Genomic DNA, 12168 nt, shown 5'->3' on the forward strand with positions numbered 1-12168 from the left:
GAGCCACGATACGGGCCTCCGGGAGGAAGACCTTTTCCAAGGCTGAGTCGAATATCAGTCCAATGAACTGAATCCGAGTAGGTTCCATCTGAGACTTTCTGAAGTTTATCTGGAACCCCAACTCCTGGAGGGTATAGATCACCATCTCGAGGGCCTCCAAGACCGCCTGTTCTGTACTCGCCATGACCAGCCAATCGTCGAGGTACAGTTGTACTTGCAGGCCGTGTTCCTGTAGGAATGCCACCACCGGGGCCAGGCACTTCGTGAAAACGCAAGGAGTGGTAGTGAGGACAAATGGCAGTGCCTTGAATTGATAGGAGATCCCTCCTGAACCACAGGAAGTGATGAGGCCTTATGGACACATCATAGTATACATCTTTAAAGTCCACATGTCTCTGTCCAAGACAGTCATGATGGTAGGCACCGACAGCATCCGGAATCTTTTGTAGACCAGATGCCCGTTCAGAGCCCTGAGGTCTAAGATTGGGTACTGACCGCCGTCCGGCTTTGACACCAGGAAATACCTGAAGTAGAACCCGGTACTGTCCAGATTCAACATGACCTCGATTGTGTCCTTCTCTAGGAGAGAGGTGACCTCCTGGTCCAATTCTGGGGTATGAGGGATCACTACTGTCCCAGATACTGGTCGCAGACCACAGAACTCGATAGCGTAGCCCAAGCAAACTACTCTAAGGACCCACTGGTCTGTAGTCACCTTGTCCCAACTCATCGCAAACAGACGCAGGCGGGTGACAACGTTCCCCAAGTCATTGTTTCTTTGGCGGGACGCAAGGGTGAGGTTTCTGGAAGGACGGCTTACTGTGTTGTCCCCCCAACTTGTGTGGGGAACTTGTTGCTCCAAAAGGACCATTCAGAAGGCGACTGGTGGTGAGCCGGCGCTCTCTGCGTCTGATGAGGCGACCATTTGGAAGTTCTCTGTAGCTTCAGTGACAGAGAGCTATAGGACATGTATCGTGCGGTGTTCTGCAACTTTTGCACTTTCTGAAGCGTGTCATCAGTTTGTTCTGAGAACAGGCTAGAGCCCTCAAAGGGCAAGTCCTCCACCCTGGCGCGAGCCCCTGAGGAAGGAGATCCAGGAAAGGACCCACTTTCTCCCACAAGTAGTGGTTATATATAGCATTATATGCTTGATAGTTTGCCACACGACAGTGCAAGGCTGCAGCAGAATAAAGTCTTCTCCCAAAGGAGTCCAATTTCTTGCCTTCTTTATCACCTGGGGTTGACTGGCTATGACCCCTGGACCTCTGTAAAAAGGCCTCTACAACGATTCAGGGTAGGGTGACTTTTCAAAAAGACTGTATCCTCCTGGAACTGCACCCTGTAGAAGTTCTCCAGACGCCTATTCAGCTGAGAGAGCATATTAGGCTTCTTCCAGTGGGCTTTCACCACTTTCAACAAGACCGGGTTGAAGGGAAAGGCAGCAGGCACCTTGGCCTCTGAGTCAATCAGGCTGAACAGGGGGTTCAGCTCCCCTTCTTGAAGGGTACCGAGATTCACCCCCAGAGCCGACGCCATACAGGTCATATAGGCGGTATACATTTTCAGATCCTCTGATGGAGAAACTGGCTTCGAGTCCAAGTGGAGATCAAGCGGGGACGAACCCGGGGAGACAACCTCCAAGTCTTTTGAACTATCCTCACTGTCTGATGTAGGGTCCCCTGGGACCAACTGGTCCCAAGGCACAGGGGTTGAACCCGATGGGGAACTGGGAATATCAGCCGGGTGGGCCAGTGCTGGGACCGAAGGTTCCAGTGGCGACCACCAAACTGGAACTGTCTCTTGGTGCAGCTTCGATACCAACATGAACTCGCCAGTGCAATCCTTCCAGTCCCAAGGTGAACGATGCAGAGAGTGGGAACGCAGTCGTCGCATGCATGGGGGGCATCCAGACATTCCTCGGTACCGAAGTTTGCTGATACTCAAGATCTTCCGGGTGACAAGACCCATAACATGATCGAACATAGTCTGAGCAGTTGAAGCTGCCGTCCACCCCGTAGCGATCATAGGAACCAGGGTCCTGATGCCAGGAGCTGTAGACACGCTCCGATTCCAAAAGAGGGGACCAATACTCCATGGAGTGATAATGATCCCGATAATCCCAGGACAGATTCTGCTGATACGCCAAGGATCGCTCTTCTTGGTATCGACGTGGGGGCAACCTGCATCTAGGAATCCACGAAGTGCTGGGATCAAACTCAGGTGGAGTGTAGGCTTCTTCCTCAGCCGAAGCACAGTCGGGTTCCCCCGCCACAACCGAGTCCAAAACCCCATCTTGGCCTTCTTGGACATTGGGCCCGATGATCCCTTGGCATCCATCAATCCCTTTCACTTAGGGGCCTGGGTTCAATCTTGATCCATTGGGGAGTGCTTTCTGAGACTTCTTCTGGTCTTTACCCTCAACAAATTCGGGGGGGGGGGTCCGTAGAAGCCGCCTGAGGCTGGTAAAAGTGGAGCTCCTCTGACCGCACCCTATTGCTTGACGCTGCCGAAGGTCAAGTGTCCAAGGGCGACAATTCCGATACCAGTACCTGGTCTTCCACGGTATCGACAGCCAATCGGTCTGCCGACATCAAAGCAGCCATTTTCAGAGACTGTTTAACTTTTAAGGCTTCCGAAGAACAGAGAGCCAGATCCCACAGAGCAGCACGCAAGCAAGAAGCCCTATTTCTGCGAGCCTGTTTAGTAAGCTTCTGGCAATGCGGGCAGGTGTAGACAATGAGGGACTCCCCCAAATACAAGAGGCACTCTGCGTGCATATCAGGAGATGGAAGCTTTGATCCGCTGTGGATACACTTTTAAAAGTTCTTCGTACCCGGCATACACGCCAAGGGTCAGCAGCCCACCACGCTCCATCTCAGCTCGAAGGAAAGACAGTTAAAATAAAATGCAAAGGTGAAAAAAACACAACTGCACAAAGAGAAAAAGAAAGGAAAACTAGAGAAGCAGAATAAAACAGGAGAAAAACACAACCAGACTACCAGAGCCAACGAGTTGCCGAGCTGAAACAGACACCACGGTGTTCGCTGAAGTACAGACGAAGAAAGACTGAGGGGATAAGGAGTGGTGCAGCGACATATAGAGGCTGGGGGCGGGGTTCCCACCCAAAGCAGGAGAAATCGAGCTGCTTAGATTCCGACATGGTCTCTGCGCAGGCGCATAGCCCATATGTGTAGAAGTCAGAGACCACATCGAAGAAGTAAAGGTATTCTGCTAACTAAGCAAATAAGCACCTATTAACATGGTAGATCTCTTACATTTAGCAAGGGGAGAGCAACTCTCCCTATCTATCCCCAACACAGCATTTTTCTAGCGGATGTTGCTGGTGTCTACCCTCTGATTCTTTTTAGATTGGGAGTCCTTTTGAGACAGGGAACCATCTTATTTTTCTGAGTAAACCCCTTTGAGAATTTTTTGTTGAAAAGTGGTATATAAATATCTGTAATAGTAGTATTTTTACAGTGCAGGGAGAGAGAGGTAGATTCTAGAATTGGAATGATATAAATGAGACAGAAGAAGCATTCTATGCCACTTGGAATGTAAAGGCTTTATTCTCTCTCTCTCTCACTTAATCTATTTTCCCTAGAATGTTGTGGAAAGCAATAGCAGAGACTTCATTTAAGAGACCATTACAAAGAAGACATAGTTTTAAACAGTATAAATAGGTTAATTTGGTCAAAAATCTATGAACTACTGCATGAAGAGAAGTTGAGATACATACCTATTTCAACATCATCCTCTGCTTCAGCTTTAAATATGTAAACTTTAATAACTTCAGAACCAAAACCATCATCCTTAGAAACATCATCGTGTGAAACCTCAGTGCTGATTTTTAATGGTGTGTTTCCAATATGGTCTAGTTTTTCCCCAACATCATCCACTATTAAAAACAAAAGATAATATAGTAATATATAATATAGATAGAAAGATAAATAGATAGATATAGTTAACTTGGGGGAAATCAAAAAATGATAATTAGCAATGTTGCTCAAGCATTCTTAACTCTTATTTATGGAAATAAACAACATAACTAAGGTTATAAAGCTGGAATGCAAACCAATCACCTTGTTCTTGTTTATTTTGTGAAAAGTTTATATAATATAAATAGATTTGTTTTCATGCATTATTTTGCTGTTTTAATACATCGGTTAGTTTTGCCTCCAAAAAAAGGAAAAAGAAGTCAGTAAATACACTGTAAAAACATGTCTGCTAAATTATGTCTGACTAAATATGATACAGAGTTTTGTCTCTGTATTGCAGGCCTGCACAACTTTGGCCTTCCTGCAGATGTTGGACTACAATTCCCATCATCCATGACTATTGGCCACTGTGGCTGGAAATGATGGGAGTTGTAGTCCAAAACCAGCTGGAAGAATGAAGCTTTTTAGCCCGGCTGTATTGCTACTATTTTTTCTCTCCAACGTATATAACAAAATAATCCTGTCTGTATTCATCCTTGAAAGAGCTGCAAAATATCAAATGAACTATCTGATCACATTGATGTGACTTGCTTTCCAGAATAAACCTTTCCAAAATAATAAAGGGCAACAGAACTAATACAACGGAAAAATTCAGCAAGTCACCCTATAACTCATCAAAAGTTGCACCTGCCAGTACAGATGTAACCCTTCCAGTTTCTTAGAATACTGGAGCAGGCTACAAGAGTGCAGACTAAAGGAGGACCTCATTACCTACAGTCAGGTAAAAGACACCCAACCTCGGCATACAGAGAAAACAACAAAAACACATCGACCTCGCATATCCACGGGTCAGAGGTGCTAGGAAATTACTGCAGAGGTAACTTCCGGCTGCCATTTTGTTTCTCACAGCCACAAAATGGCTCCCATTTTAAAAATAAACACAAAAATTGTGATTTTCTGCCAATTCAGGGGCATTCTGGGGGCACAATGTGACACGGGGGAGCAGCAAAGCGTGGTAAGGAGCTCCCCCCGCCCCATGTGCGCTGTTTCCCCCCAAATTTGGCCAAAAATTGGCATTTTCCCCTCTTTTTCCTGGCGACCAGGAACCTAACCCCCAATTCCTCATTGACTCAATGCCTCGATATTCGTGGTTTCCGTAACCCACAGTACAACTGCGGAACGGAACCCCCACGAATATAGAGGTCCTCTTGTATACCCCTCAACCCTTCCCCTCTTGAATATGAATTTACTCACACATTGGTAAGGCTTACATTGGCCCAACCTCAACCATGATTATGGTTCTTTTTAAACTATATTTGCTAATCATCTTCAGATTCTGGTCAGCCAAACCTGTTTAAGATTGAACCATATGTAAGGATAGTGCCAATATAAATCCTAACCATGGTTAAGGCTGATGTTGGGGGGGTTGGGGGAAGGGACTATGTGAGCTAGGCCTCTTCACTAACTGTAATTAAGACACTGGGAACACTTTGACTGCAATGGCCCCAATTCTGAACTCATTAAAAACAGCAATATATTAACTATTCTCTTAGGGCTTTGATCCAAGCAAATGAGGCACAATTTATTCTGCTGTTATTAAAAGGCCTGAGATGGCATCTCAGTGCAATTTGGCATCACAAGCCCAAATCTCTTTGAAAGAATCAATCTTCCATGGAGAAATTATCTCATGACTGATATTCTAAGTTCACAAACTATGTTCAACATGTACTAATCATACATAATACTTAAACAGTACATCTTTGTTTCACGTGTGCTCATATTGCCTATGCTGGATGTCATTTAATGATACCTGCTAAAACTGCAGCAGTTTTTGGTGTCACTGATGAAACTTGTATTTCAGAAGTCTTTGAACGAGTCAGAACAATGCTGGAGCTACTGAAAACAGAACTAAATAGAAATAAAAAAGCTAATCATTTAAAAAAATTAAATTATCATTACTGCTATTGTTAATTATTGCAAAATAAAGTTTGAGAGACTGTTTTTCTATGCGGGAAAAGGAAACTACGAGTACAATCCTTCCCCTCTGACTACACAATCTGCATATCTATGTACATGAGAGGCCATTTCCATAAAGCATAATGGTGCTTCTTTCTTCTACCACCAGTCTTTTAAAAGGCGCAATGTTGTTATGTGATTATTCTTTATTATATCTCCATCTCACTCCTCATCCAAGGAGTTCACGGCAGTCTACAAACTTCTCCCAACCACCCTGTGAGGTTAGGTCAGGCTGAGAGATTGTGACTGGCCCAAGGTGAGTGGCGACTGAAGCCTGGATCTCCCCGTGCCTAGTCCATCGGTCTAACCACTACAACCACACTGGCAATCGTGTCCTGAACACAAAAAGGCTATCCGCTAGGACCCCGGGACATCAGCAGCAGCCAATTCATATATGAACAGCCACTGAAAAGAAAGGTTGAGAGTGCTGCCAGTGAGAAAGAAAGAATGCCAATGAGGAAAAAGAAAGAAAGGTCTACATTTTGCCTGTGGGGACTCCTCCAATATATGCTATGCAGAAGTATGCACACAATAAAAGACAGATTGTGCCACCAGTGCAGAAAAGGGTTTTCTTTTAAAGATATGGTTAACAACTACTTAACGATACAACAGACAACCCTAACCTGGATCAGTTCAAGAAAAGTTTTCTTTTTCTGAATAGAGCCTTGCCTTTATTTTTCTTTAAAACACAATTAGGCAGTGCTGTATAATGCTTACATCATAGAGGAATACAAAAGATAACAGGAGTTCTCCAGAGAGTATCAACACTAAAAAGCAATATGCAAATACTTGTGAGTAGCAAACCTAACAATGTCAGATTCTTCATAAACAGTGGAACAATTCTTAGGTGCAACAGCTAGAATCTGCTAAACAGATGCTATCAACATGATCACACATGCATAATACATGACATTCTGACAGACGAAGAGACTTAGGAAGTCACCTGCCTACTAGGATACTTTAGTTTCCTTCTTTTAAGGGCTGAAATAATTTTTTGACCCAGTCTGATGTATAATTCTGATGCACAGGTTTAATTTTAGTCACAAGAATTATTCAGAAAGTCCAAGCATAAGAATCATTATAACAGAAGAAAAAAGAATGCTAGAACTTCCAAGGAGCTGGAGAAGCCAAATGAGTAAGACAGAGCAAAAAATGGAACAAAAAAATGTAATTTATTCAGTTATAATATTGGAAGCTACCTGAAGGTAATTTAGGGACATCTCCTGCAGACAAATGTAACTTAAATTAAGGGCAAATATCCTTAAGTTTTTATTTGATTTTCATAATTTGTGTTTCTCATGTTTTAAGATGGTAAGAAATAGAAATGCTAATATGTTTTTAGTTGTTCAAAAATATCAGTCTCCTCCTATTGCATCCATGCCATGTTTCAGTGCATGGGTATTCTATGAAAAAGATTAGGAATGTCAAGCTGATAAAAATAATTGAAGTGTTTTAGTGGCCAAGTGTACATTCTTTACTGTTTCATGCCCAATTGTCTAACTTAAATAAGCTTGCTTATTTTATCATGGAAACAAATACAGTGAAAATACCCCAGTGAAAGATAATCTATTAGAAAAAATAATACATCAAGTAAAAAACAATTGTAACAGCATGTATTATAATATTTTTAGAAATATTATATATTTTCAAACATATCTGTTAAAACTATGCAACTATCAGTTGCATTACAACTGATAATGTAGCAATTAGTATTTTGAAATTATAATCTACAATTCTGAGAGGTACACTACACAGAATTAACAGTTGCTGAATAGGCCTATTTTTAGAATATGTCCACTTTATTTAGATAATAGGAATCAGCAAATCCAAAATATTTACTTGAAATAGAATTAAGTTTGCATTCAGTAATGGGAAATCTGAAATATGATAGTCAACGCAAGAATACTCCAGTTCTTTTATTACCGTCTTGGTAATCATTAAACGTGAAACCACAGGGCTTGGTTTAGATGATACTAGCTGTCTGTGGTTATGGGGAAAACGCCCTATCCTGTGTCACACAATGAGGAGCAGTGCTAATATGTCTCTTTCGTATGTGCTACCTTACACATCTGGAATGCTGACATGCATTTAGGTGGAAGTCGACAGAAGAGATATTTAAACTCAACTGAATCAGTTGCAAGGGAACAAGCTTTTCAGTACTAACCACAGGTGGAAACACTTAAAGTGGCTCAAGTCTCTCCATGAAAGGTGGAATCAATTTATGTTTCCCGTGGTCCACAGTACTTTAAAATACTTCTAAGTATCCCAGTTTTTGTTCTTTTTAGCCTACTTTCCTTAAGGAAAATAAGCTCATTATTATTATTTTTATTTATTTAACACATTTTTATACCGCCCAAAACTTACATCTGAGCGGCTTATGAGATCACCTGGCATCCTGTTGTGTGTGTGTTTGTCCCTATCAATTTTGCAATGCCTGAACCAATATGAACCAAATTGGGTACAGTTGTAGGGACACAGAGGGACACTCTTAGATATCTTGTTTTTCAATTAATGGAGACTTCAAAGCCTCATATCAAGATATTTTAGAGGCTACTTAGACATTTTTAATGTGCAGAGATAACAATTTTAGATAATATAGAATAGTATAGAATAGAATAGCATAGAAATGAGCTATGTCTATTCACTGTAACTTGACATTTACTAAGTTCATTACTTAAGTGAACTGTTTACTGGCCAAATGTTCACACAAGCTTTCAGAATTCGGATTCTTGATTCCCTACCCCCACATCCTTTGTCCTGGACTAAACATTCCTAGATTTAAAAAAATTTCAATTAATAGGTAAATGCATACAGCCCATGCAGTAATATTGCACAAATATTAACTAAATAAATTCCAATTTAATGTGTTATTAATCCCACACCAAGACTCAGTTTTAAAACTAGTAACTTCAGGAGCAATACTTCCATGACACTTCAGAGAAACACTTCAGAAATGTTTGCAAGAAAAGAAAAGGAAAAAAGAGGATAATCCTGACCACCTCTAACTTACCTTTCTTAGCTGTTTCCAGGTGTGAGATGTTCAGATTCACCGTAGATTGCCAGCTCCCAATTCATATGATGTCTCAGCCTGCACTATGCTGATGATATCACACCCACCAAAGAAGCTCATGAGATACATGCCAGAGTGTGACAGCTGTGCAAAATTTTTGAAAATTTGATTTTCCTAGTTTACTTATAATATAGGAGTGTATTTATAATTTTAGCAAACTATGCAATGCTTTACTGCAGTAGTAGACAACTTTTGGCCAACATGCCAGATGTGGCCCAGCCACCCATTTTATGGCCCATAGCATCATTTTTGAAAATGTGACCTGCAACTTACGTGCTCATGGCCCACACTGTAACTCTATATAATTGTAACAAGCTCCACCAGCCTGCCACACTGTTGTATAAACCTCACAATGGGGAATAGAGCCCTACTGAATGGCCACAGATGTGTCTGCAAGCTAAGGACAATGGCTCAGCACCAAGAAAAAGTTGCCCACCCCTGCTAGAGTGTAATAGAGTTCCTTTTTTTTTTTAAAAAAAGGAGGAGGTGGTGGTGGAATATTACCTTACCCCTAAAGGACAGCTCCAGTGTGGCTCTGTAGTGGGTAAAGGATCACCACCATTGTGCATGCAGTGCCATCAAATGGATCAAGAGCTAGCAATCCACTGTGGGTATCTGAACATCGCAAACCTGAAAAACAAAAAAGGTTGTTTTATGTTACTAGTTTGGTATTTTTCTTTTTGTTCTGGCTATCTGAGCCATATTTAATGCATTTCTATAAATGCCCCTTTAAACACTAGATAAATGCCATGATTGAAGAACATTATAAATACCATTAGAAGAGCTGGACAACTTTCTTTAAAATGTCACCTTTTAAAAATGTGTATTTATCTGAAAATAGGATTCATCTGAAAAAGTATTCTAGAGATCTCAGAAAGCCAACAAATATTCAGTGTCCTGTGTCTCATGCAACAATTCTTAAAGGTTTTTTTAGATTTTGTAATATGCTGTTCCTCATTAAGGTAGTGTACTTTTTGCTGGGGTCCCATGGGTATCTGAGGACTTAGAAATAATATAAGCTTTATGTCCTAACCATGAACATTTCTGTTTAACTATGAAAACAAAATCTCTGCGAAAGCCAACTACATTTATGCAACATAGTATGGAACGTGGACATAATGCAATCCACCTCTTAATTCTTTAACAGTGCATCTGTTTAATAGTGCATCTGTGCCACTAATATGTGGCAGCACTCAGATTTTCACACAGCAAATGAGAATATGTAACGAAATTACTAAAAAAATAAATAAATAGCATCTGTGCCTCAGACTCTACATGTAATACATCATCATGTCATATTTGGAACATTATTTCCACAAAATACAAAGCAATCTATAGGATGTATAGTTGACAGACCATGTTTAAGCAACACGGACTATTTTAGTGGGCATTTCTTCAATTTTGATACTTTGCACTTACGTTTTAAACAAAAATACTGATGATCAGGAACAATCAAAAGTTTGTTTTGGCCTGCTGTAATATCACTACTTAATGTAAAATTGTTTATTTTTAATTCTAAAAGCCTTTGCACTTTATTGACCAACATGTCTACTTGGGTCTTCTGAACATGGAAATGGCCTCTCACAAATAATCAGTAAATAAATAGTCAAGCCATACAGAGTATCAAGTGCCATTGCTGTCTAATCTGCAAAGTCTTTAAAAATCCAAAACTATTCTTCTTATTCCAAATATCAGTGAGCACAATACCACTGAATTTGAGGGAAACTAGAAAACAAAAGCATCTTTGAACGGTAAGTTGAACTGTAATGCAGACGAAAACAGCTACTCGGATAAAACCAGGGAACTATAATGCTTTGTTAGGGACCAATTGCTTTCAGATCAGCTACACGTAAAGATACCTTCCCTTAAACAGCAGAACCACAAATGTAAGCTGTACAACTGTACATGTATTTTGTAATAGGTAGGTTTGCATATACCTTAGTATAAAAAAAATGTAGTGACTGTTGTCACTGTAGTATTGTTTCCTAAACTCTTAATTGTAGTCCAGAATTCAAGCGCACCCCTCATTCTCACATATACTTCTGTCAGGCTCATGTTCCTTCCCTTTTCATCACTACGGTTAGATATCTATACTGTTGACCACTAACCATACTTTGCTTTCAACCAGAGTTTGAAACACAGGCCGCCTTGGGACATAACATGAAACTGGAGACAAACTCACTTCAGGTTGGTCCTGCGTTACATCTGAATAGTCGGAGCTGCGGTTCCAGGACCCAAACGTGGCTCCGGTTCCTACCTCAGATAAACCCTGGGTTGTAAGTAAGGTTCACTGACCAAACCAAGGGTCCGGAGCTGGAGTGTGCCACCTCATTTGTGCAACTTGCCCAAACTGGTTAAGGGAGGAAGCTCTTCCCACTGCTTAAATTTCATTGGCTGGCATGGGTTTCCTTCCTGGGTTCCAGAAAGCTTGCGAAGCCTGTTTCCACCTCTTTCCAGGCTCGGTGAGCACAGCTTCGGCTCGTCTGGGAGCATGTTGGGGGACAGAGAAGAGAACCATGGGTTCACTGAACCTGTGATTCATAACTATGTCCAAATGGGCCCACAGTTTCAAACAGTAAGGCTGTTCTCATGAGCAGCCTAGCCTGGTCTCTTTGTGCAGCCTAGCCTAGATCTGGAGCACTGGGGTCCATGTGGATCTCGGAGCTCCCGTCCAGCCAAACCCAACTTCTAAGCTTGGCCTTTAGCTGAGATTAAGGGTGCAAGCACATCCTTAACCCAACTGCTGGGATCGTGTGCAAGCTCGGGCTGCATGCCTAGAGTGCCCATCTCATGGAAGTATCACACGGTGCACCGTGACATACCTGGAGGCCAGAATGCAGAGTCCCAGCCTCTCAAGATCCGCACCACTCCAAGCAGCACGGAGTGTGTGGGCACGCAGTTGCATACCCCAATAGGAGGCACATCTATTGGGAAGCGGAGTTGGACCCTGCCTTCCCACGCTAATTCTGGTTAGCAGTTATCTTGGTGCACTAACCATAGTTACTGCTGAAAAGTGAAGCAGCCGGGAATGGGGGAACCACATCAGCCTGAGGGAGAATGGGAAGAAGTGTGTGAGACTGAGGGGCATTCTCTATTCCTGAACTATAGTTAAGAGATCAATCAACATTACATCTACACCAAACA

General features: G+C 41.9%; 1 protein-coding gene across 6 annotated transcripts in view; it reads right to left on the minus strand.

Annotated features, from left to right (window-relative positions):
• Positions 1–12168, minus strand: part of ZNF711 (zinc finger protein 711) — a 29998-nt gene that overhangs the window by 12005 nt on the left and 5825 nt on the right. For 5 of the 6 annotated variants that reach the window (XM_053274121.1, XM_053274119.1, XM_053274120.1 and 2 more), the window contains exon 4: positions 3740–3898. In XM_053274121.1, the coding sequence (XP_053130096.1) occupies positions 3740–3898 (159 nt within the window). Of the gene's footprint in view, positions 1–3739; positions 3899–8964; positions 9478–12168 lie in introns of those variants that run through there. The other variant, XM_053274122.1, reaches the window with a different exon arrangement.

This window comes from Hemicordylus capensis, chromosome 11 (assembly GCF_027244095.1).
Source record: "Hemicordylus capensis ecotype Gifberg chromosome 11, rHemCap1.1.pri, whole genome shotgun sequence".
NCBI lineage: Eukaryota > Metazoa > Chordata > Lepidosauria > Squamata > Cordylidae > Hemicordylus > Hemicordylus capensis.